The sequence below is a fragment of the Octopus sinensis genome, linkage group LG3 (assembly GCF_006345805.1).
Source record: "Octopus sinensis linkage group LG3, ASM634580v1, whole genome shotgun sequence".
Lineage (NCBI taxonomy): Eukaryota > Metazoa > Mollusca > Cephalopoda > Octopoda > Octopodidae > Octopus > Octopus sinensis.
In genome coordinates, this window is record NC_042999.1 from 131015386 (window position 1) to 131041966 (window position 26581).

General features: G+C 35.4%; 1 protein-coding gene and 1 long non-coding RNA gene across 6 annotated transcripts in view; one reads left to right on the forward strand and one right to left on the reverse strand.

Annotated features, from left to right (window-relative positions):
* The window catches only part of LOC115209424 (tRNA-dihydrouridine(20) synthase [NAD(P)+]-like), a 61257-nt gene extending 43987 nt beyond the window's left edge, over nt 1-17270 (forward strand). For all 4 annotated transcript variants that reach the window (XM_036501334.1, XM_029777838.2, XM_029777839.2 and 1 more), the window contains exons 12-15: nt 5330-5494; nt 7767-7854; nt 8807-8880; nt 16905-17270. In XM_036501334.1, coding sequence (XP_036357227.1) covers nt 5330-5494; nt 7767-7854; nt 8807-8880; nt 16905-17202 — 625 coding nt within the window. In that variant the 3' untranslated portion in view covers nt 17203-17270. The remainder of the gene's footprint in view (nt 1-5329; nt 5495-7766; nt 7855-8806; nt 8881-16904) is intronic.
* On the reverse strand, nt 1751-25484 carry LOC118762574. 2 transcript variants are annotated; one of them, XR_004998328.1, is made up of 4 exons: nt 25344-25484; nt 18561-18661; nt 15130-15343; nt 3100-3363 (listed from the first exon to the last, which is right to left on the reverse strand). It is a non-coding gene; the product is annotated as an uncharacterized LOC118762574 (long non-coding RNA). The 2 variants fall into 2 exon arrangements; XR_004998329.1 differs by lacking the exons at nt 3100-3363; nt 15130-15343 and adding an exon at nt 1751-2865.
* Nucleotides 25485-26581: the final 1097 nt, after the last annotated feature.

Genomic DNA, 26581 nt, shown 5'->3' on the forward strand with positions numbered 1-26581 from the left:
AAAGAGATACTTGGCTACCTCAGTAGAACAAGGAAGGAGAGGAGGGTGGAGAAAGTTAGAAAAAGATTTGGAGTGAGAGAAGGAAGGCCTTCCCACAGGGAATGAGGATGTACGTATTTCAACTGCTAAAGGCAAATACACTGCAGTTACCATGGAGAACAAATCTCACTTATGGTAAAGGTGTGAAAACACTCGGTTCCTTCAATGTTGCCATCTCCCAGGAATCTCAGTTTTGAGTTTATTGACTCTTGTCGGTGAGCTGTACCTAAGAGATGATTCTTTATTATGATAATTATATCATACATAGATGGGACATTACAAACAAATAATGCTTTTATGAGTTCTTTTTAAAGTGGTTTTAAAAATATGATGATGAATGTTATATTTTAAAAATTTACAAGTTTTACAAGTTTACCTTTAGCCATGAAGCCCAATGGTTACACCATACTTTTCTGCCATGGATGAAATTAAGTAGGATCATTCATACCCAACTTCCTTGCCACATCCTTCCATCTTTTCCTGAACATGTTTCATGACAGGTGTCTCCTCTCCAACCCTAGCTTGCCCTTCAGATGATATCTGAAGTAATATAGCAAACCAGGGCCAGAGACGAAAATTCCCATCATGACTCTTTTCATTCTAGTTTTCCTTATACACTCTTTCGATACTGCAACTGTGCATAAAAAATATGCCTCATCTTCCTTTGATAGTCCGGGTGGTGGTACAATCTCAGTCATTGACTCAACAGATAGCTGTACTCTTCCTAGATGCGACAGCACGTGTTCTACATAAATTATCAAGCCCGAAAGCTCTGGGCACTGTACAAGGGCATGCAGAATGGTTTCATCATCCTGCCTGCACCTTGGGCATGCTGGTGGCACAGACAATCCATGCCTAGACAATTTGTCGCAAACAGGTCAGGGATTAAAGCAGTGTGGCCTACGCCCCTCTACTGCAACTCTCACACTCAGCTCCTCCCCTAGGAATACCTTATCGGGCAGCCCTTCTAATAATTCAGAGTGGCTTGAACCATGATCTCAAGGGTCTGTCCCTTCTAATTTTCGGCCTCTTTCTTCTTGATCTCTAAAAATAGACATTTCTTCTTCCGTATCATAAGTTATGGCTGCTGCTATTCAAATTACATCGTATCTTGCTGGTATTCAACGGAAATTTTTGCCGTTCTTCTACCCAAATATGTTGGTAGTAAAATTATTTCTTCATTTTTTTAATGTTCTTGTTGATAACTCCTTAGCCGTGTTCTCATTAGCAAACTGTGCTTCTACTGTGGCATTCCTTCTACCACACCCAATGTACACAATTTTCTTCCATATAGATGCCAGACACCTTTCAGTTGTTTCACTTTTACAAGTTACAATTCTTTTTTCCTTTAGGTTGTATGTTTTGTATACCACTGTTCTCACAGCAATATTTTGTACCATTTTGTAACTTCATATCATATCTGTTCTTTTTTACTAAATTCCTATACTTAAACAATTCAGCCATTGTCACTTCTAGTGTTATCATATTACTGCCTACAGCAGCTGCAAAACTGGGATTTTCCTTAAACACTTGTTTCACATTATCAGTTTCTTTGTTTAATACTTTTTCCATTTCTGGGAAATCCTCTTTAGACATTATTTTGAATTCAGTAATGTAATTTTACAGAAAATAAATTCCTTAAAAAGGAATACAAAAATATTTTTTGACAAAAAGTCATTTTTGCCAAAATTATTGACAAAAAAATCAAAGGGTTCAAGTCACAAAAAGTCCACTAGTAGAGTTTTCCAATAAAAATTTCACAATTTTCTGCCCTGCAGGGTGAAAATGACAGTTCACAGATTAACAGCAGTTCAAATTTCAACAGGTACAACAAACAGTGCAATAACAACAAAACATTAGATAATAACAGATAGAACTCACAAACAAGCTGCAGCCAATAGATGTAGCTAAGAGAGGACTCTTTATTACAATAATTATACATCATACATAGATGGAACAACTTAGGACATTACAAACAAATAGTATGTTTATGAGTTCTTTTTACAGTGGTTTTAAAAATATGATGATGAATGTTGTATTTACAATTTACAAATTTTATAAGTTTACTCTTGGCCATGAAGTCCAATGGCTACACCATACTTTTCTATCATGGATGAGATTAAGTAGAGTCATAAATACCCAACTTCCTTGTCACATCCTTCCATTTTTCCGAATAATGTAACCATCTATATCTAGTGACCTAAGGTCATCCAGGAGACAAATTGTGAACAATTTAGGGGGGATTTTTTTTCTTTTTTTGGTAAAATCCAAAAACTAAAACAAAATGATTTTTACCCACCCCCTCTTAAAAAAAATCATTACTGTAGATAGTAATGTTAAATCCTCATCACTGTTTGTAGTTAATTGCCTTTCACCAGTAAATCAATTCAATAAGGCAAGGCAGTCAGCTAGGAGACACAGAGAAGACAGAATTTTACCCAATGTTTTAATAACATTTGCTTGTTATACATTGCCAAGCTTTTCCAACTGAGCATTTATCATGAATGTAGAAATCCATTACTGATTACAACACTTCACTGAATTGTGAATTAATCCAATGACTGCAAGAAACTCAATTGTAAAATCAATATCATGAGTTATCCAGTGAATATCTCGTAGAAAGTAATTCCTCTGAGTCAGATATTCATTATTAATGATCTCTTTCATGATTGTTACAGAAAATTTAGTGTTGCGCATTCAACCATTTATTAAATATGTAAACAGTTAAGAAAAAAAAATCATTTCCATTCAGTTTTATTTTTTTGACTCTTTGTGATTCTTTTCATTGTCAATGGCAATTTCAGCTTCATTGGCTATTTTATGCACCTAAAATAAAATATCATCAATGAAACTGATTGGTTATTTTCATCTATGCAGAAAATTTTTACAATAAATAGAAACTACCTATGACATTAACATAATTCATTTTCCACAAAATCACATATTAAACATTGGATGGATGAGCCTAAAATATTTTTGCACTTTCTGAAATTTTGTAATGGAAAAAAAATTTTTTAACCCTTTGACAACATAATTAAATTTTTTTGATCATTCCCATAATGAAGTTAATTATCCACCAAAAGAGAAAAAAAAATTGTATTTTCTACTTCTGCAATACTTTTTCAGTATTTCCTATAAGTACAGTTTTCATATCCACCACTGAAAGTATTTCATCCTTGCTCTGTAAAAAGATATTTGATGAAATATATGAAAAACTTGAGAAAATCTGAAAAGTTGCCTTTTGTAAAATGTGCCACTGGTGACATCTTTGCTTCTCACAACATAAGGAGGGTTTTTCTCAAGGTTGTTGGATAAAACCACTTTCTGCAAAAGTTAGGAGGGGTGTTTTAAAAATCTGTACTTAAATTCTAAATGTTATGTTCCCTTTTAACATCACAACTATATGTGCATCATTGTACAAACTGAATAATAAAATTGAGTATAAAATTATTCAAATGCACTATCATTATCAATTAAATTTGATTATTTTGCAAAAATATTATCATATGATTTTCACAATGATGAAAGTACAGCTGGTCACTTTTATGGCTTACACTGGTAAAGTTCAAAGGTCACTTTCGATTTTCATTTTTGTACTTTAATTTGTTCAATGTATTTTATACAGCAATTATAATAAATCAGATTAAACTCTTCTTTCTGTACATAATAATACTAAAGAAAAGTCTGTTTATTACACACTAGAAATGTTTCATTGCCTGTAATTAGTTGTATTATACATGAATGTACATTATCATCAATAATATTAATACACTAACTTCTTGTTTTTGTACGTACTTGTTGTGTGCGTCACACTTCAAAGAAGTGGCAAAGCGAGAGAGAGGAAGTAAGAGAGAGTGAAAGAGAAAGAGAGAGATAGTGAAAGAGACAGTGAGTGGTGATGGCATTCGTTTTGTGTCTTTAAATGTTTCAGAGAGGATGTGAGAGAGAGAGAGAGAGAGAGAGGAAGTGAGAGAGAGTGAGTGGTGACAGCATTTGTTTTGTGTTTTTAAATGTTTATCACATTGCAAGAGAAGTAGATACATAGATACATATACACATTGTGAAATCAGAAGTGGGAGAGAAGAGGGACACAAAGGAAGTGAAAGAGAAAAAGAGAAAGTGAGAGAGACATTAGATACATAAATCCAAAGAAATGTTCATATATAGATACATACACACAGCAAATATTGGATGTCAGTTTCACTTTTCATTACCACATGAGGATAAAATTAACTCACAAATGGTTGAGTACTCCGCAGACATGCATAACATTAATGTAGTTCTTGGGGAGATTCAGCCTCACACAGAATATGACATGGTTGGCTCCTTTGAATTACAGCTACAACTCGAGACACATATATATGAATGTATTTGTGTGTGTGTGTGTGTATAGTTTAGATTAGTTAAAACATGTTTGCAATAGTAAATGTCGCATGGTGGAAATAAATGCAATTACCAAACTTTCATTCATAAATCCATTTATTTCGTTCTTTTGCGTTTCAATTTGTACATTAGGGTTCTTTGAATATGTACAATGTACTTTAAGGTTAAATAGTAATTCTGTTTACATTTGTGTAGCTGAGATATTTTGCTTGGATTATACAGTCATTGGTTTTACATTACTTTCTATATTCTGTAACTGTCACAATATACTTTTCTAGGCCTGAATTTTTTGTGGGAAGGGGTCCAGTTGATTAGATCAACCTTGAACGGACGAAAGTCAAAGTCAATCTCAGCAGAATTTGAACTCAGAACATAAAGACAGATGATCATAATATACAAACATTTCTCATGGCAAGAGTACACTGTTTACAGATGCTTACATTTTTTGTTTTCCATGAATTTTTCATGGATCCACCTAGTACACAAATAAATACAGTAATATTAGTTACTACTTTTAATGCATTAGCTAACTAAAGAATTCATCAGATATTACTGACAGGCATTTACAATTATATATTACCTACTGTATATAATATTCCATTTTCTTCTATATTGTAGATACAAAGTTTTTACTTGATTTCTTGCTAGTTTCACTTGACATATTGCTAGCTGTGGGTGGTAATAATGCCAAATTAATGAGGTATTGGACTACAAGTATAAAGCCAAATATGTTGTAATGTCTTTTGAAGATATATTCAATTCTTTTAGCCTCATCTTAATGAACTAAGAATTAGATGTATAACTTTCTAGGAAAAGTTTTCCATAATATCTAGCATTTTATCCCAGGAAAAAATTGAACTTGTTTGACATTCTATAATTCTTTTAATTACTGCTTGTATTTTTTCAGTGAGATTTGGAATCTGTCTAAGTATTATGAAGAAACACTGAAAACACGCCAGAAAAGGTCTCACAACTTGGCATTGAAACGGAAGTGTGAAGAGGAGCCTTTAGTGAAAAAGAGAAAAGCAGAAGATGGTAAAACCATAATAGAAATGGCTATACGATATAATAAGTAAGTATTTTGAAAAGCAGTATATTTTACATGTTATAGAATAATATAGAACCTTATATTCCAATATTTCATCCAAAATATCAAAATTTACAGCACTATATCACAATAGTACATATAAATTACACATACATGTTACTAGGCTTCAATTAAGCCATTTAGTTTTAATTAAGAAATAAATACTAATTTTAAAAAGAATAAACATTAAACAAAATAGGAATTATCAAATGAGTTTTTAGTTAGAAACAATATCTTTTTTGGATTCTACCATTCTTACAACATTTGCACCACTTTCATAGAGTTTGTTACCAAAACTTTTCACTTGAGACAAAGTGGTTGATTGGGATAGTTTACACCATTCAAATATGAATCATCATCATCGCCATGTGATGCGTCATTTTTCATGCTGGAATGGTTTAAACGGTTCGACAAGAACCAATGCGTCAGGGGGTTATACTGAGCTCCAATATCTGTTTCGAAATGGTTTCTACAGCTGGATGCCCTTCCTAATGCCATCCACTTTACAGAGTGTATTGGGTACTTTGTTTTCTGTGGCATCAGACTAATGATGTTGCCAAGTACTCACAAGGCAAGACCCCTCAATTGTTGTGTGTGTGTGTGTGTGTGCGTGTGCATGTGTGTGTGTACACACATACACAACAGGCTTCTTTCATATCCACTTTGGTTAACCTGGATCTATCTTAACCCATGCAGTGGAACTGAGCCCAAAACCACATGGTTGGGAAGCAAACTTTTAATCACACAGCCACATCTGCTCTAAAAGAAAAAACAATAGAACAATAAATGAAAAATTTTACTTGTGTGTGTGTGTGTGAAAAATTTGGTCTGAAATTCATCGTCATCATCATCATTGAAAAACCTTATTCTATGCTGGCATGGGTTGGATGGTTTGACAGGACCCTATGGAATGCATCGTGCTACAGTATCTGCTTTGACATAGTTTCTGTGGCTGGATGCTTTTACTAATGCCAACCACTTTACATCATGTACTGGATGCTTTTTTTTTTTGTGCCATCAACACTGGTGAGGCCATCATGCTGTTTGTATGACTATGAAATCTGAGGGGGCAACTTTATACTAGGAGATGAGAGTAAAAGATGAATAAATGCTGAAGAGAAGGAACCAAGCAGAAGAGGTCTCTTGCTGTAGAAGAGTACCTTTAGAAAAGAGGATGGGAGTGATCATTTGGAATGAGAGAGCAATGAATGGCAAGCAGGAGTAGGTTAGCTCTGACAGTGCTGAACAGCAGAGTATTGATATTGTTACTTTTTCTTGTAATTTTCTCCATTTAAAACATATATTCTAATATATTTACTTATTTTTCTGTAAAAGTTAAGTTAATTTTTGGGCTCAAAAAGCAAAAGCAAGGCCATGTAGGGGGATATGGAGTTATGTACAGGGAGGGTGTTCATGCAAAGAGTTCAGGCCATTTCTGGTCAAGAGAGTCTTTGAACTGAGCGGTCGTCGGCATCCTCACTATCTCGTCCAGCAGCTTATTCCATGGATCCGCAACCCGGACGGAGAAAGCCCCTCTCCTTTGATTGAGATGAAATCGGTGCAGATAGAGCTTTTCGGAGTGACCCCACAGCTAACGCTCTGGAGCAGGAGTGAAGAACAGCTCTTTTGAGAGGTTACACTTTCCGTTTATGATGTTGTGAGCAAGAATGAGATCACCATGGCGGCGGCGTTTTTCTAGGCATGGCTGTGTAGTAAAAAGTTTGCTTCCCAACCACATGGTTCCAGGTTCAATCCAACTGTTTGACACACTTGGGCAAATGTCTTCTACTATTGCCTTAGACTGACCAAAGTGAGTGGATTTGATAGACAGAAACTGAAAAAGCCTGCTGTATATATATGTGTGTGTGTGTGTGTGTGTCTTTGTGTATGTGTTTGTCCCCCACCACCACTTGACAACTGGTGTTGGTGTGTTTACATCACCATACCTTAGCAGTTTGGCAAAAGTGACCAAAATACCAAGCTTTACACAAAAAATAATAAGTACTTTGAACAATTCGTTTTACTAAAATTCTTCAAGGCTGTACCCCAGCATGGTCGCAGACTAATGACTGAAACAAATAAAAGATAATGTCCTTTTTTTTTATTATTTTAGATTTACAACATGATTACTGATATATTTGTTTATTTGTACCCAAAAAGAAAGTAACAAATAGAAGCATCTCTGTTTTGGATTAATAAAATGACTATCCACAATCAACAATTTAGTTACTTTCATAATTTGAATTATTTGTTTTAGGAGAGATTACCCACTGGCCATTACTCCAAAGATGAGATTATTTGAGTGGACTTGCCGAAATAAAATGAAAGCCCCAATATACTGCACAGTAAGTCTGATTCTAAATTTTAACAAACCTTTTGCTACTTCTTTTCTTATTCCCACCACCTTTAATGTTTTTAACCCTTTCATTACCAAGTTTTCGTATACTTCTTTTGTTTCAACTAATTTTGAAAATAATGAAGAATTTGTTAAAATAACAATTGCAGCATGGAAGGTGTTTATAAGCCATTTAAGAAACACACAAAAACCTTTAGATTCACTTCAACGTTTAAATTTAATTTGTCAAAATATTTTCGTTGCTTTGAGACCGCGACCTGTTCACTGACAAAATTCTGTGCTGCATGGAATTTTGTCAGTGAACAGGTCGCGGTCTCAAAGCGACGTAAATATTTTGACAAATTAAACTTAAATGTTGAAGTGAACCTAAAGGTTTTTGTGTGGTTCTTAAATGGCTTATAAACACCTTCCACGCTGCAATTGTTTTCGTTCCATCACACAATCTCAGATCAGATCACTTGCTATGCAAGTACATCTCCATAATTTGTTAAAATAATTTTATCATTATTAAGCTGGGATGTAGAACATAAATTAACATGGAATTTTCAATGAAAGCTTTAACTCTTTAGCATTTTGATTATTCTGATTATTCATTCACATTGTTTTGAATTAATCATGCATTATCTGATAGCTTTGAGATTTTGATGAGGTAGCCACTATTATTTGGAATGATATTGTAGAGTTGGTGTCAGAGGCCAGATCTGGTCAGTTTGAACATAAAACAGTTATGATATTTTGGCCGGATATGGCCAGTTTAAATGCTAAAGGGTTAATTTAAATCACCTTGACACAACAAAGTTTTATCATAGAAACAAGGCAGTCTGCGTGGATTGGTATCAAAAGGGCTAACATAGGAAAACAATCCACAAATACTGAAACTCACATAATGTAAGTATTACTGTCACTCCTCTCATTTTACTTTTTCTTTCCTTTTTCTCCAGGTTGAACGACCTGATGATCGATGTTTTCACACTGTTCTGACTGTAGAAGACACAAAATATACTACACCCTTTTGGTAAGTTCAGTTTTAAGTTAATTCTATTTAGATAACAACTTACTTGAAATATCTAACAAGAAATAAGATTGGATTTTTTTTTTCTTGATCACAAGACAATTGTTGTTTAGACCCCGGTCAGTCTTGAGTGAGCAGACCTATGATCAAAGCAGTTCATCCATGCCTACTGTATCTTTTATTTAGTGTATTTAGGACTATATTGCCCAGTGTCTCTTCCATTTTTTTAAGCTTGTAGGGTGGAATTTGTGGAATATTTGGCTGCTATTTCTGGCAAGTGTTATCGTAGAAGCTCTTTCATTGTAAATTTGCTTCAACACTAGCACATTACTGAATCTGGTTCTCATTTTATCAATCCCAGTTATTTCATTGTTTTAACATGCATTTTTCCATGGTTGCATGGGTCAAATGGAATTTGTTGAGGTAGATTTTCTATAGACAGATGTCCTTCCTGATGTCAACCCTCATTTGTTTCCAAATAAGTGAATATTTCCCTGGGTATGTTTCCATGGAAGATTGGAAATGAAGGACACATCTTGCTTGACAGGGATGCTCATTTACAACACATGTTGTCCTTCATACAAAAACTGAATTAGGCCCCAAAGTTGTGTTTACCACTTCTGCTGCTGACATCTGCACTCTCGTCTCATCTGCTAAAAATTTGCTACTGTTAACATTTCACAAACACCAAAGGAGAGTATACATGTCCTGCTTCTCATTTTTTTTTTTTTCCCCCCCAATTTTGATATTTTTGCCCTTGCTGTGGTCTCTTATCCATCTACATTTGCACTGCACTGCTTTGTGAGTAACCTTTGCCAAAAACAAGAGCATCTGATTGTACTTTCAAGTACAAGCTGAGAGAAAATTTCCACTGCAAAACAACATGTACTCTGGCAATCCCACTCCTTTGAACTTCTTACAGAACTTTCACAACTGACTTTGATCAGTTCTCCATCTCTTAAGACTCATTGGAGAAAGAAGCATACCAAATGTGGATCCAATTGCAAACCAGTTTGATTCTACTGACATTGAAAGTAAATTGTTTTATGCAATGTCTTTCTGATTCACTTAATTTAGCTATATCCATCCACACTGAACTCCCTGCTGTGCCTCCTTAGTGACCCTGCTTTTCTCTTAGTTCTTTCTGAAGACTTCTAACACCAAGACCCTTCTATGCTTTTGACTTTGTGTAGTGAAATAATGCTTCGTAGGCTACAAAACCAGGCCTCTTGTAGTTTGTATTGCACACAAAATCTCCTTCACATGTGCAACAACTTCATCTACAACCGTCTCCACCATCTAGCAGGTGGTATATTCCATTGGGTATAAATTTCATTGGTCATAATGATTTTTCCATTTCTCTTACTAATCAAAAGGGAATTAATTTAGTCTTTAACTGTTCACCCTGTCGATTATTTTGGAGGTTCATTTTTTAAAAAAATCATTTTAACCAAAGAAAGACTTTTTGTACTCCCTCAGACTGGTGAAGTTATCAGTGTTAATGTAAAGCGGCAACTTCTACAGGTTGTTAATTGTTATAAAAGTGTGGGCAGAGAGAGAGAAAGTCTCAGAGGGTTGTAATTTGGAGAAGAAAAAATTAAGGTATTCAATGTCAGGTTTAGTGGATTAGACAAGGAACAGAGGAGGATTTAATGGGTGTGCAGCTTGCTAATTTAAAGAGGTACTTATGTGTACCTGTAAAATATTATAACTACTAGCCTTACAGATATACTCTTTTAAGTATATTTGTGAGTGTAATAGTATACAGGATATTATTGTTCAGTAAAAGGGTGTGGTGTGATTTACCTTGATGTAATTCCCACAGATATGTTTGTTGATGCATGTACTCTACTGACATTGGCCTTACTTCAGCTGAAGTATATTCTGACCATGTAAAGAAGCTGAACCTTTTGAGAGTTTTATGAATATGGGGTTGCCATGAAAGTTCATCAAAGTTTGTATGGCCTAGCATTCAAGGGTTTTAGTTGGGTGTTGTTCATGATATAGAAAAGTGTAATGTAAGATTGTATTCTGGATAATTGATTGATTGTTGTTTGATACTGTTGAAATAAACTAGTTTATAGGATATTTTTGAAGTTTGTTCATAGCTGTGTACATTTGGTATCAGATGTCTAGGATGTATATTGGTAACAGCTATGTATAGAAGGCGGATGAAGTGTGATATTAATCAATGAGTAGCAGTAATAGCAAGACAGTCATTAATGTAAAATAGATAGAATCTGGGAGACAGAAGAACATTGACATATACCATAGTTAATAGACGTGGAGTGGAGATGGCCCCAGTAAAGCATATTGTAATGGAGTCATCTGGCAAGAGATAAGAAATAGTGTTTATTGGTAAGCAAAGTTGGCAAGGAAGCTTAGATGGCATTATGTTAAACGCAACTGAGAGACATTCTGATGTTAAAGGTGACAACGTTGTTTTTGCTGAAGTCCTATGAGATGAGAGACTACAGGTCTGTGACTTAATGAAAATAGATCTTGGAAATTGTACTGTTAGATGTTGAGAAGAGGAAGAAACTCTGTCATAAAACAGAATTAGCAAAACTCTGGTCAGAGTTGAAGTACCAGAGTTCAATACTTCCAAGGTTATTGTGCAGTTGAATATGATATGATGTGAGATTATTTGATTAGGCATTGTTTAGGCAATCCATTGACAGTATTGTTGGTATTATGTTGGATTTAGAGGTAAGGAAGAATATAAAAGTGGTTTATTAGTTTGTTCAATATTCATTTTACCAGGCCATATTTGAGACACATTTTATGGTTGGATGCTCTTCTTCCTGACACTTGTTTTTCAGTTGCATTCTCAATATCACTGTCATCAAGTGATCTCTAACTGTGGAGGGAACCTGGGGAAGAGGTAGACCCAGGAAGATGTGAGATGAGGTGGTGAAATATGATCTTTGGATGTTGAGTCTCACAAAGGTGATGACAAGTGACCAAGACTTTTGGCAATCTGTTTGGTTTGAGAAGACATGTGAAGCTAAGTGAAATTGTCATGACCAGTGCCAGTGACATGTAAAAGGCACCTGTGCTGATGAGGCTTAAAAGGAACATACCACACTCTGTGGAGTGGTTGGCATTAGGAAGGGCATCCAGCTGTATAAACCCAGCTAAAACAGACTGGAGCCTGGTGCAGTTCTCTGGCTTGCCAGTTCCAGTCAAACCGTGTACCCCATGCCAGCATGGAAAATAGATCCTTGATGATGATGATGATGACAACGACGATGACGATTCTCCTCCTCCTCAAGAGATGAGTGCAGTTGTGAAGCACAATTTTGCTTTTAGGTTTTGTAACTGAGTAAATTCCACCAAAAGCATGTGGGAGCCAAGAAGTGACCTGTATGAAGAAGCCTGTTAGACCTATCTTAAATAAAGTACAGGTCTTGGTGTATATATATTGTGATACTAGCACAATATACAGTCTGCCGAAGGTTGATAATTTCCATTCCAGAACTATTAAACCTATTAAACTTTTGAATTAGTTGCTTTCAATGGTTGTGGAAGCTATGAATATTTTGTCAAAGTAGATTCAGCTAAGCAAAGGTATAGAACTGGAGTGGAGTTATATAAGAAAAGTTTAGTTTAGAATGAGTTTCAGAAAAGTAAGTAAAAATATAAGCAGCAGTTAATGTAATAGCTTTCAGATAGTAAGCAGCAGTTGATGAAGATGGGGAACAAATGAAGTCATTAAGGATGATTATCTCTGAATCTCAGACAAGCCAAGGAATGAATGACCTTTTGCTACTTAGTAGTGTAGTGGTTCTGGGTTTGATTACACTGCATAGCATCTTGGGTAAGTGTCCCTTGAACCCACTAAATTTGATTGACAGAACCTGTAGGGAAGCTTGTTGGAAACTTATTGGATGTGTATGTGTGCGTATGTGTGCACGGGCGTATGTACATCCATCCGTCCATCCATGTGTATTGGCATGAGATGAACAATATCAGTACATCGAATAACCTGGCCAATTTTAGTTTCTTCTGAATTACATCCCTTTACACCAAGACCAATAAGATAAGTATCAGACAAATTATATAATCAATAAAAAAAAAAACTCTTGAAAGCAATGTCCCCAACGTGGCTACAGTTTAATAACTGAAACTAGTAAAAAAATTTATCAAGAAGCGGGAGATGGAGATTGATCCCACTTAAAATATTACACAATTCTTGCAACATTGTTTGGATTCCCTACATAATTGTTTCTATTAATCATTTTACTTTATATTAAGTATAACTATTTTTTTGCAACTGGTAAGCTATTTAGCTATTGACCAAAACGTAAGTTTTAACCATATTATTTTTCAAACTACTTCACAAATAATTCTTTTTTTTTTCCAATTTTCCAAAGATTGGGAATAAGAATAGACTGGGTAAAGTTCAGAAAGCTCCTAGTTCTGCTGGCAACAAAGGGCCTCTCGCTCAGAGTGAAAGGTAGACTGTATGATGCATGTGCCATGCTACATAGCAGTGAAACATGGGCCATGACTGCTGAGGACATGTGTAGGCTTGAAAGAAATGAAGCTAGTATGAGCCACTGGATGTGTAATGTCAGTGTGCATACACAACAATGTAAGTTCCCTGAGAGAAAAGTTGGACATAAGAAGCATCAGATGTGGTGTGCAAAAGAGAGACAACTGTGCTGGTATAGTCGTGTTGCATATGGATTAGGACAGCTGTGTGAAGAAGTCACACCCTAACAGTGGAGGGAAACTGTGGAAGAGGTAGACCCAGGAAGACGTGGGATGAGGTGGTGAAGCACGACCTTTGAGCATTAGGCCTCACAGAGGCAGTAACAGAGACCGAGACCTTTGGAGATGTGCTTTGATTGCGAAGACCCGGAAAGTAAAGTGAGATTGCAGCCAAGGCCGATGACAGTGTTACATAACCGGGCAATGTGATGTGCTTGAGAAGACCTGTTGAGTTAAGTGAAATAAAAATCGTAATCATGGCCAGTGCCACCTGACTGGCACCCATGCTAGTGGCACATAATAAGCAACATTTGAGCATGGGTTAATGCTAGTGCCACCTGACTGGCTCCCCGTGCCGGTGACATGTAAAAAGCACCATGTGAACATGGTTGATGCTAGTGCCTCTTGACTGGCTCCCATATTGGTGGCACGTAAAAAGCATTATCTGAATGTGGTTGATGCCAGTGCCACCTGACTGGCTCCCATGCCAGTGGCATGTAAAAAGCACCCACTACGATCTCAGAGTGCTTGGTGTTAGGAAGAGCATCCAGCTGTAGAAGCCTTTCCAGATCAGATTGGAGTCTGGTGCAACCTACTGGCTTGCTAGTCCTCAGTCAAATCATCCAACCCATGCCAGCATGGAAAGTAGATGTTAAACGGTGATGATTATGAAAGATTGTGTTTGAAATCGACACTCTAGTCTTAAGATATTTACATGAGTGCCAATTCTAAATTCTCTACTAAATAGTAATTTAGGATGGAGTGTTTTGATGATTGGCTACAGGAACTGCATACTTCTCATTGAATTTAACACTGATCCTGAAGATATTTTTAGCACTCTTATGCATTGTCTGATAAGCTATCAAATTACCAATATTTTGCTTTTCCACTAAACTACAACATAACAATCCCTTAAATGTATCTTTGAAGTTGTGCAAAGCCAAATATTAGATTTGTTATAAATTAGAAAATATACCTTGTAGGGAAAGAATAAAAATATACCTAACTTAAAAGGTCATACAAGGTATAACAGTTTCAATTATTTTTAGGGAAAAGCAAAGAAAAGAAAGAAGATTTTCAATAAAGTGTGTCTTTATTATTACCCTGCACGCATAAGTAAAAGCAGTGTATTGTAACCACTCGTCTTTGTCTGTTTGTCTGCAAAATTACTGGAAAATAGCTGAAATACTCATTGAGTGAGTGGTTTGAAATGATGAACATTTGGTTTGATTATCATTAAAAATATATATATATATAAACAACTGAACTTACAAATTTCCCGATAAGCAAGTGGTCGTATTATTTTGTTCACTTTCTTTTCCATATGAATCGACCCTTGCCTGCATATGTATAGATCATGGTGTACCTGTGCACGTAGACATGTGTGGGTTCATACATAGATATGCAACTCTGTTAGTGTGTGTGTGTACACTGATGGATTTGAGGGGTTCGTTTTTTTACGACTTGATTTCTTAATTTCACCAGAGTATAATGGTGATACTTAAAAGAAAAAAAAAATTTTTTAATTGAACTTACAAATTTCCCAGTAAGCAAGTGGTTATATTAATTTGTTCACTTCCTTTTTCATATGAAGCCACCTTCGTCTGTGTGTGTATAGATCACAGTGTAGACACATGTGGGTACATGCATACATACATAAATATACAACTGTGTGTGTGTGTACACTGATGGGTTTGAGGGTTCCATTTATTTACAAGTTGATTTCTTAATTTCACCGGAATATAAATACCTATAATGGTGACAGTTAAAAAAAAAAATTAATTCAGTTCAAATAAATGTATGGGTAAGCAATGCAGTGTAAGCCACACTATAATTTGCGAAAAAATTTATCCATGCACAGGGTATGCATCACCCCTCCAATGCCTTTTTTCTTTCATCGTATTTGTTTTTGTTTAGTATCTAATCACCCCTGATCAAACAGATCCGGATCAATAGCATTCAAGTCACATGTACCGTTGGTTTTAACAATGATACAGTAACCTGGATCATATTATGCATGTCCTTTTTTTAAGACAGCATATGGTTTGAGAAAGATGAGTGATAATGTAGAGGCTATCTTATTGCCTCACTACTATTGTAGTCTTTTAATCTTATTTTATAATTTGACTTACAAAGTCCTATAACGTTATTTACATAGGAAAAAAAACTTCAGCGACACTAACAAATATAGTCCTTTTCATAAAAATATAACCATTGTAATAAGTCAATGGTTATAAGTCATCTAGAATCTCAAATTTTAATATTTCTAACCAAATATTCCCAAATATATTTGTAAATCTACATAGTAAACTATAAATACATGTCAAATTTACCTGTAGATTGAAAAAATGACAAACAGCTTTAATAGATTTTCGGCCCTTTTTGGGGATCACGTCAGAGGGCCTACATCACTTGGCCAATCCCAGATGAATGGAACCTTTTAAATTGCATACTATAAGTGTTTAACACTATTTAATATCAGAGACCTGTCAATTTGTTTTATGATTACGATCAACATCATGATTCTTTGCTGTATAAATTGTTTACATTAAATTAATATTGTTTAATTATGACAGCATTGTTTGTATTGTTCATGATCAACTTACTACTATTAACTTTTAACAAACATTATCTAGGAAACACATTATAATGAAATGATAATTAGTAGAAACTTATAATGAAATAATTGTTAGATACACTGTGAGTCATTAAACTCCAGTGTATTTTATTGGATACTAATTAAAGGTGCATGTATTTTGATGTAAGCTTAATGAAAAGATAACTAAATATGAAGTGTTTTAGGTACCTACAAAATTTTATATACTAGCTGAATTTGATTGGGTTTTTTTTAAAGTCTGTATCTTCTACATTGTAATTCATTACCTCAGTTACTAGTTTTCTTTACCATGAATTTAGTATTGACTAAAATAAAAGTAACAATTTTATATGCTCTTTATATTATTAGTTATTTGTCACGTTGAAGCAGTTACTCTTCTGATATCAACTTATCTTAGACCATCATTGGTCCTATTATATGGACTTCTTGTTTTATAGTGATCTCAACTAAATCCCTCCAACAAAATTTCATGTTAATTTATGTTTCAAATCTCCAGCTTAATAATGGCTAAGTTATTTTATTAAATTATTCATTATTTTCAGAATTATTTTAAACAAAAGCTGTATATTTCAACAAAAATATGATAACAAAAGGCTTAAAAATACTTCTTTATATTTCTGATTTGTGTGATTCAAATATTCTATTCTGTATTTTTTTGTATCAAAGATAACCAAATTTTCCTTGATTTATGTAGGGAAAAGTCAAAACAACTATCTGAACAAAATGCTGCTGTAGTGTGTTTGTTAGTGGCTGGAGTCCATGATGGGAGGAAAGAGGGTATTGGAGAGGAAAGAAGAGTTTTTTTGGACCAGTGGCAAAAGCTTGTCAACTCAGAGAATGATCAAAAGGAACGACTTGATAATGAATCAATTGTAAATGAAGGGAAAATTAAAACGAATCCAGAACTGTCAACAGATGAGTCTACTTTATCTGAACAGATTGAAAGTCATACATCTAACAACATTAGTCAGGAAATTAACTCCAACAGTTGACATATATGATATAAATAGATTCTTCTTTTATAATAATTTTTTTCAATAAAGTGACTCATGTATATCTTTAAGTTGTTATTTATTCAATTCTCTTACACTTTGTGTGTTGTTTGAAAATAAATATATAAATTAATAACTTTTAGGAAACATTTCAAATGTTGATAGTGTTATCAAAATATAGGTAAATGCTTTGTATTCGGCACAAATGCCCAAAATATTATCATTGTGCTCTCACAACAGGTATGTTGCTCCATTTGTATAAAGTCATTGAAAACAAACAACTATCTTACTTCATGGTTGAGTGGTTTCTGATTGGAAAACACCTGTTTCAATATTTCATGTGACTAAGGCGGTAAGCTGGTAGAAATGTTAGCATGCCAGGTGAAATGCTTAGCAGTATTTCATCTGTCTTTATGTTCTGAGTTCAAATTCTGCCGAGGTTGACTTTGCCTTTCATCCATTCGGGGTTGGTAAATTAAGTACCAGTTGCATATTGGTGTCGATCTAATCAACTGACCCCCTCACCCAAAATTTCAGGCCTTCTGCCTTGGGTAGGAAAGGATATTTCATGTGACTACTCAAAATTACCGAATCAATTAATCAACACCTTGGCTTGGCTTGATGGGGCTGGGGTCATTCTAAGTTAGTGGTTCTATAGACATTTTGTGCCAGCCTATCTGCATCCTCCAAAGTGATGTTGAGGGTCTGCAAATCTTCCCCAATCATGTCCAACCATGAGGCCTCTTCCAGCCTGCAGCTGCTGTGTCAAATCAGAATAAAGCCCTGGTAGGATGATCTAGCAGGAGACAGAGAACATGTCTGTACCAGTGCATGCAACAGATAGCTATGAGATCTCCACTCTGTTTCAACAGCTCTGTAGCAGTACCAAGAGTTGCATGCAGGTGAATGGAAAGGACTCTGATCGGTTCCCCATTAACAGCAAGGTTAGACAGGGCTGCATGGTTACTCTAACCTCTTCAACTGTGTCATTGGTTATCTGATGACCAAGGTGAGTGAGTCTCTGGCATTACCTTCAGGAACTACTACCTTACTGACCTTGGACAATGCGGATGATACCACTCTATTCAGCAACTCAATCGACCAGTTCAGGGATGCACTGACCATTTATAAAGAAGAATCAGTAAAGCTTGGCCTTCAGGTGAGTTGGGTGAAGACCAAGCTAATCAACATCATGAAAAAATATATTCAAGCCTGTCTGACTTTATTGATTAATTGCTAGGCAGGAGTTAATGTGTTCATTGTTGGGAATTGCAAATTATTTGAATAAAAGCAAACTGTTTCTGAAAGAGAAAAAAATTACATAAAAATATCTGAATAGTGTAAAAATAGAATCTCACTTATTGTTGAAATTGGTAAGAATTAAACTGGACATCATGGTCACTCTAATGTGGAGAACTTGGATTATATCTTGATGGAGATATTGCTGCGGTGGAATTGACTAGAAAGAAAGGGATGGTTGGAGAAACTGGATAAAGTCATCATCTACATTTTTATGTCTTTTTCTCTGCAAGCAGTAACCTATAGCCAGATGCCCTTTCTGATGTCAACCTGTGCTTGTTTTCAAGTAAAGTTATTTATTCTACTGTTCTTTGCATGTTGAATTGCTTAGCTGTGAAGTACCACTACTCAAAAACATCTTCTCACACATACACATATATATATATATATATATATATATATATATATATACATCTGGTGCAGCCCCTCAGCTTACCAGCCCTGGTCAAACCATCCAACTCATGCCAGCATGGACGACAGATGCTAAATGATGATGATCACACACACACACACAAAATGGGCTTCTGTACAGTTTACATCCCACCAAATTTCACTTACAAAGCACTGTTTAAGCCAAGGTTATTGTACAGTACTACTTGCTCAAGGTGCTGTGCTATGGGATTGAACCTGAAACCATGTGGTTGTGAATCAAACTTTTTAACCACACAGTCATACCTGAGTAATTCTTAGATACATGGAGGAAGATGTACAAAAGAGACTGTGTCTGCTTTTTTTTTTTTTTTTTTGGTATAATTAATTATATCTCTCACCAATACCCATACCCTGTCTCAGACCTCGTGTTTCCTCACATATTTCTGACATCTTGTAGTGAAAATATATAAATAAAAAGTTGTCTATGGAGGGAATTTAGAAGCAGAAACTCAACATATTATGTATTTGGTTGTTGTTAGGTTTCAAAAATATCAATGACTTTCTTTTTCTTTTTGCAATTGACACCTTTATGAGTACAAAATATTTGATTTAATGATTTGAGGTGAATATTATTTTTAGTTTGATATATTTGACATAATCGTTGGAAATTTTCTAAATGGACTGGCTGAAGAAGATCTGCATTGATTTTTACCAACCTTGAAGAGTCTATTGCTTTTGTAGGCCATCATAAACTAGTAAAATCAATGAAATTGATGTTCTTTTACAATTGTAAAGTTAATGGCTACAGGAATAAAACCTAGACAGAGGGATTTAAAAAGGTTGGCAGAAAAGACTTGGAAAAGGGATTGATGCAAACTTGGTATGTGAATGCAATATGGCTGATGAGTCAGTCAGATGAGGCTGAGTGGAGGTGGCATAATCTCAGCAAGCTTGGAGGAGCAGAATCCACTGTAGCAGTAACAGAAAGGCATTGTGAGGAAACACGAGGTCTGTGAGACAGGGTATGGGTATTGGTGAGTGACTTCATGTCAATCAGTCAAGTGGTCTATTTTAAGTATATACTCCAAGATATCTATGCTGTAGGAGCACTGACTTCAGATTTGGGAACAGCATTCCATTGTGGGTCTCACTAATACTTTGAATAAAGTTAGTAATTGTTGGAAGCTGAAGTATCTTCTAGCCCTAAAGAAGGCCAATCTTTGTGATACCGAGACTATGAGAGTGAAAGCAATAATAGTGAGGCCTGGCAGTTTTAGCTACTTTGTCGGTTCTAGTTGCATATTATTTGTTTGTTCATGTTTACAAAATTAATTGTCTGTTCCATTAGAGTACAGAATTTTGTTTGGCTGTCAGGCCCTAAGTAATGCTTTTAACAGCATTTAAATTTCGACCTAAAGGAGAATACTGTATTAATTTATTGTTCGTGCAGTAAGCTATGAAATTCTTACATTCTCTTTATCTCTAGTAATTCAGATTACCAATTGTTTTCTTGATAATTGTACAAAGATACAATCATAATTGAGTTTTTGAGATCTCTGCAGGTTTGTTATGAGGTGTCTAGGTTGCATGTGGATGCCACTTAAGTGCAGAAGGTTGGGGGTAAGGTTAAGAATGGTATCATCTGTACAATGGTAAGTATTGTCAGAGGTGACAGCAAGCAAGTTGTTTGAAGTATAGGAGGAAGAGTTGATAGAGTGTCGGTTAGAGTGAGCTTCATCAGTACATGGTGCAACATGACAGGAGACCTCCAATTTCAGTGAAAGACGAAACTCATTGGCAGCTGTTTTGGTTAGACTATTCACATTTCAGGGATGGTCCAATGTTATATTGAATTAAAATGTAACAAGTACTTATTTTCATTAAATTTCATGCAGATAAAATCCACTGCTAAGTGACAAAAGAATGCCAGTCTCTAGTAGATTCAGCTCTATGAAAGCTGTTAATAATGGTTATTAAGAAAAGAGAAGAATTCAAAGTCTTAGTGAATATGGTTGTTAAATATCTCTATCACTTTTGAAACAGAAGTGAGATCAACAGTTAGCGTGGTTAGAGAAGAAGCCATTCTTGGAAAATACTAGCAAGATTGGAATTGTATAGAAAGTGAGAGGGAAAGATTAAGTGTTTTGGTAAGGATAGAGGCTAAGTCTTGAGTACATTCTTTCAGGGCTACAGAAGCAACATTGTCATGCCTATATTGTTGTTGGCATGAAACAACTGAGGAGCTTTAGGCGGACATGTATGTGGTAGAATGGAGAGGTGGCATCAAATAGGAAATGTTACTCTATAGGAATATTGCTTACAAAGCCTTTGTATTTGGAAAGTGAAGGAAGAATGATTCTGAAAAGGTGGTAGAGATCTTTTTTAGAACGGAGAAAAAGAATCAATTGCAGTCTTTTTTTTTTCTGCAGATTCCTTGAGGATCTATAATAATATTTTCATAGGAGCTGTAGTAATTTCAACACTCAAACACACACACACACATGCATGCGCACGTGTGTGTGTGTGATTTTTAAAAAAATGATGTAATCTATGCTTTTTGCTTGAACTGCTGCAGTGTAGCTCAATGAATGACTTAGGTGGTTTGTAGTTAAAGTTTTAGTTGCGTTTTATATGGAAGGAGCTGACTAAGTGTATTATTTAAGTTGATTACTCAGCTATCTCATATGTATTGATGCTGAAACACATACACTGACATGGATAGTTTGCAAACAACTGGTAGAGCTTCAATCACTCAGCTGATGTGAGGCACTACAAAGTACAAGATGTGTATGGGGTAGGGGAAGAAGTTTGCATAATGTGTAGATATGTATTGCATAATAGATATAAGGTGGTAGTTAGACGATCTAATAGCTGCAGAGATGCTGATGTATTGGTAGAGGATGTGCTTGACAATAAGGAGATCAACAGTGTTTGGAGTGACATTCAGTGATATGTGCAAGTGATGAAACTAACTGCAAAGAGTTAAGGATTGCAAAAAGTACAGTTTCTGCATTAATATGTGAGATGAGTGCAAGAACCAAGAATTATAAAGATTGTGAACATTTCAGTGAACAGAAATCACACACACACATACACATACTCAATGTAGGAAGAGATATAGTGTTGAGGCATTGTTGATAGTGGTAGTAGTAGTTGTAGGAGTTCAGAGAACAGCAGAGGAATCAGGTGTATTTAGAGAGGTACAAATAGAAACTTTGAAGTTTGAAAGCCTTTGTTGCTGATATCTAGGCGAGTGTTAGGAAGAGTAGAATCTACATGTGTGCAGTAACCATGTTATAGAGTAAATGTAAATATAGGTGTAATCTGGATGGCATAGATAGACTAAAGATAAGGCATAAGAGATTTGTATTTCAGAGAGCACAGAGCTTGTAGCTTGTGTGTTAGTAGGTGCTGTTTGGGGCTCTATGATGGATCAAAGTTTATGAATATTACAGAGGAAGAGGCAAAAATTGTCCAGATGATAAGTGTTATTTTTCAATTGAGATATTTTGTAAACTGAAGTGGGTGTTGACATGCTGCAAGATCATGATAATACTCTAGAGAGAATCTGATCCAAATGCTTGCAACAGAACCAACTTCGCCAAAGATATTTATGGGCCAGGAGATAGCATTGAACCAAATGATGCGAAGTGGGCATACCTCTATGTAGTGGCTTATCTACCTGGGGCAGCAGAGCCAATATTCAATAATGTGGTATCAGGCATATGATAACCTGGGATCCAACAGCAAAATTGACAATTGGTGAAGCAACAGAAACAGCATTAAATTAAAATTGTCTTCTGTTTATCATATTAAATGTTTATACCCATAGAAAGAAAGGCATGATGCTGTAATTTCTATCAGAGAGGAACTCTCCTCAAAGATATGTTGTGTTAAAAACAAAATATATATAAAAGCAAGGCAAATATCATTGTAGTAGTGACTCATATGAACATTTTGTTCACCTTTTGTTAAGGCTTATCAATGTTGTGAACCCATTTGTCATTTGCTTAGAAAAAAATCTGCACTTTGATATATAGAAAACAGTGAATAATATATTCACTGAAATGGCAGAATGCTTGCTGGGTTTTACAAAACTCAGTGAATGCAATTGAAACAACATTAAATTGAAATACCTATCTATGTATCATGTTAAATATATATTTGCCAGAGAAAAGCATGATACTGAGTTTCTGTCTATATGATACACAGACAGTGATTTTAAATTAATGCAGTTTTAATTGTGTTTACCAAGTTTTTTACAGCCTGACAAGCAACAAACATTCAGCAACATCAGTGTATGAATTATTCATTGTTTTCTACATATATCAAAAGCACATTTCATCTAAGCATGTGACAAATGGGTGCATGCACTGACAAGCCTCAAGAAAGTCAGAATGCATTTGTTATTTTCATGAGTCATTGCTGCAACAGTGATTGACTTGCTTCAATATATATTGTGTTTTTAGCACAATCTCTAATGAAAAGATTCTTTCTCAGATGAGAACCACAGCAGAATACCTAGTACAGTTTACATATATTTAGTATGATATACATATGGCTAAATTGACAGTGTTAAAAACATCAAAAAGTAGACTAGGAGCAAGAAAAAGACAAACACAAGTGAGACACTTTGCCAATAGTAAGATAAGAGTGGGGGATACAGAGAGTGAGAGATGCAGAGAAATATTTAGAGGTTGTTAAGGAACTATGTTGCAGATATTATTCTACTACCAGCAAATTTTTTTTTTTTTACTTTTTATTTATTTATTTATTTATATATTTTTGTTAAAGTCAGATTCTTCACTCACATTTACAGTTAATAACTAAAAATCGTTTTTGCAAATTCCTTGAGGATCCATAATTATATTTTCATAGGAGCAGTAATGTTCAAGATTTTTTATGGTTAACTTGTTTTATCATGAGAGCTTTCTCTTTTACATGTATAACCCATGCTAGCATGGAAAACGGACGCTAAACGATGATGATGATGATGTTGATGATATATATCTTAGGTCCTGGTAGAGTATAAAGGTAGGGTATTTCCCCAAGTTCTGGGATTTCAACACTGTCAGATTCCAGATTAATACTGAAATTCTTCAAGTGTAGAAAATCCTGATTTCACAACAGTAAAACTGTTGTGTAGGTGTAGCAAAGAGTAAGCTATAATCAAAATAATAAGAAGACAAAGAAATACTCCAACACATCTTTAATTATTTGTTATAATTGTTTCTGTACTAACTCTGCTTGCAACTCCAGTTTATGTAATATTCAAAGTGAAAATTTACATAGTATTTGCAGTTTTAGACATTAGAGTGGTCATCATACTTACATTAAAGGTGTGCTCTTACATTGTACATCTTACTCTTTTACTCTTTACTCTTTTACTTGTTTCAGTCATTTGACTGTGGCCATGCTGGAGCACCGCCTTTAGTCGAGCAAATCAACCCCAGGACTTATTCTTTGTAAGCCTAGTACTTATTCTATTGGTCTCTTTTGCCAAACTGCTAAGTTACGGGGACGTAAACATACCAGCATCGGTTGTCAAGTGATGTTGGGGGGACAAACACAGACACACAAACACATACACACACATACATATATACGATGGGCTTCTTTCAGTTTCCGTCTACCAAATCCACTCACAAGGCTTTGGTTGGCCCGAGGCTATAGTAGAAGACACTTGCCCAAGGTGGCACACAGTGGGATGGAACCTGGAACCATGTGGTTTGTAAGCAAGCTACTTAACACACAACCTTTTAAATCAGAGTATGGTTAAGGAACGAATAACTAGTATAGAGATCATGTGGGAAGGATTTGCATATATGTATGTGTATATGAACATGTATGTACATGTTTATGTATGGATATGCATGTGTGTCATCTGTATGCATGCATATCGACTTATGCGCTGACAATATGCACATCTCTGATCATGAGCAGGAGTAGTGGAGGAGCATCATAGCTGAGTTGAGAGGGATTCTTTGGGGGTTTGAATAAATATAACAAAAGCAAAGTGTGGAGGAAATATTAGCCATTTTTCATACTTTCTCAGCATAAGCAAATAAGAAATAACAGTTGCTACCCAAGGACAACAATCATGTTACAGAGTGTTAGTTAAATAAAGAAAGGTTTAGTCAACCTAATACTATGATAAGAGACTCAGTGGGATTGATCTTAAAGCCATGTGCTTAACCATGCTGGCACCAAAGTTAGCAGAGTCAGAGGGTGTCTCTCTTGGGAATGGGATACTGTAACATGTTTCCATAGACTGGATATATCACCGTAGAAAAGAAATATTGAAGAGTATTTTGTGAAGCTTGTCACTAACTCAGGAGTGTAAACTGAACTTAAAAAAACTTGTTTTGCATATTTCTAATCCTGATGTATCTTTAATTATCAGAAACAATTTCACTAAAATTCACAATGTAATTTTTTTGTATGGGAGGAGTTGTCTTACTGGTACTTACTTGTTATTCTCCTAAGAAGATGAAAAGCAAAGTTAAATCTATTGTAAACTGAGAATAGATATATTCACCACACATCGTAAAGCATTTAGGTTGGCTTCCTATGTTGCTTGTGCCATATTCACAACACTTATTGAGATAAGAGTTACTATGGTGTCTTAGTGTTGCAATATCTTACAAAATGACTGGTTCTGGGTCAACAAACAGTGTACTATTTACATGCACGTGTTATTTCATGTGACTATTTTCACAAGTCAGATAATAGTTCTTATTCTCTATCCTATTACTCACAGTATACAGATATAACGTTTTTGATTTGTATATTGTTCAAGTTGACAAAATCTTTTAGAAATATAACAAATAGGTTTCCTTTTCAGTTAATAATGGATAATTAGTGAATGGTTGTAAATATCATACTCAGCAAAGAAAAATCATATTTAAATTTATCCTCTGAGTTCATCTGACTCAGCTGGTTGACTAGAGCATGGTGTTGACAGTTATAACAACAGTGAATATTGAACCATATACCTACAGTTACAATGAATTGTCTTCTATTGATGATGATGACAATGATGATAGCTGTGGTGACAGTGTTGATGGTGTTGGTGTAGGTGGTGATGGCAGTTGTGTTGTTATTGTTGCTGGTGGTGGTGGTGGTGGTGGTAGTGGTGGTGGTGGTGGTGGCGGTGGCGGTGATGGTGGTGGTGGTGGTGGCGGGGTGCTGCTGCTGCTGTTGTTGCTATTGCTGTCACTTGTGCTGCTGCTGCTGTTGTTGCTATTACTGCCACTGGTGATGCTGCTGCTGTTGCTATTGCTGCTGCTGCTGCTGCTGATGATGATGATGACGATGACGACGACGACGACGACGAAGACGTCAACGATGATGATGATGGCAACAATGATGATAATGATGATATTGTTGTTGCTGTTGTGCTGTTTCTGTTTTCTGCTTCCTCGTGAATCACGAATTTGTGAGAAGATAAGCCAGTCATTATGTTGTTGAAGCTAAAATTGATGGAATATATGCTTTGTTATTTAGTTATGTCTCCACATTCTGATTCGATTTCAAACTATACTGCTCTTGACTTATGGGATAATAATAATAATAATAATAATAATAATTTCAAATTTTGGCACAAGGCCAGCAATATCAGGCAAGGAGCTAAGTTAATTACATTGACCTCCAATGTTCAGCTGGTACTTATTTTATCGACCCCAAAAGGATGAAAGGCAAAGTCTGC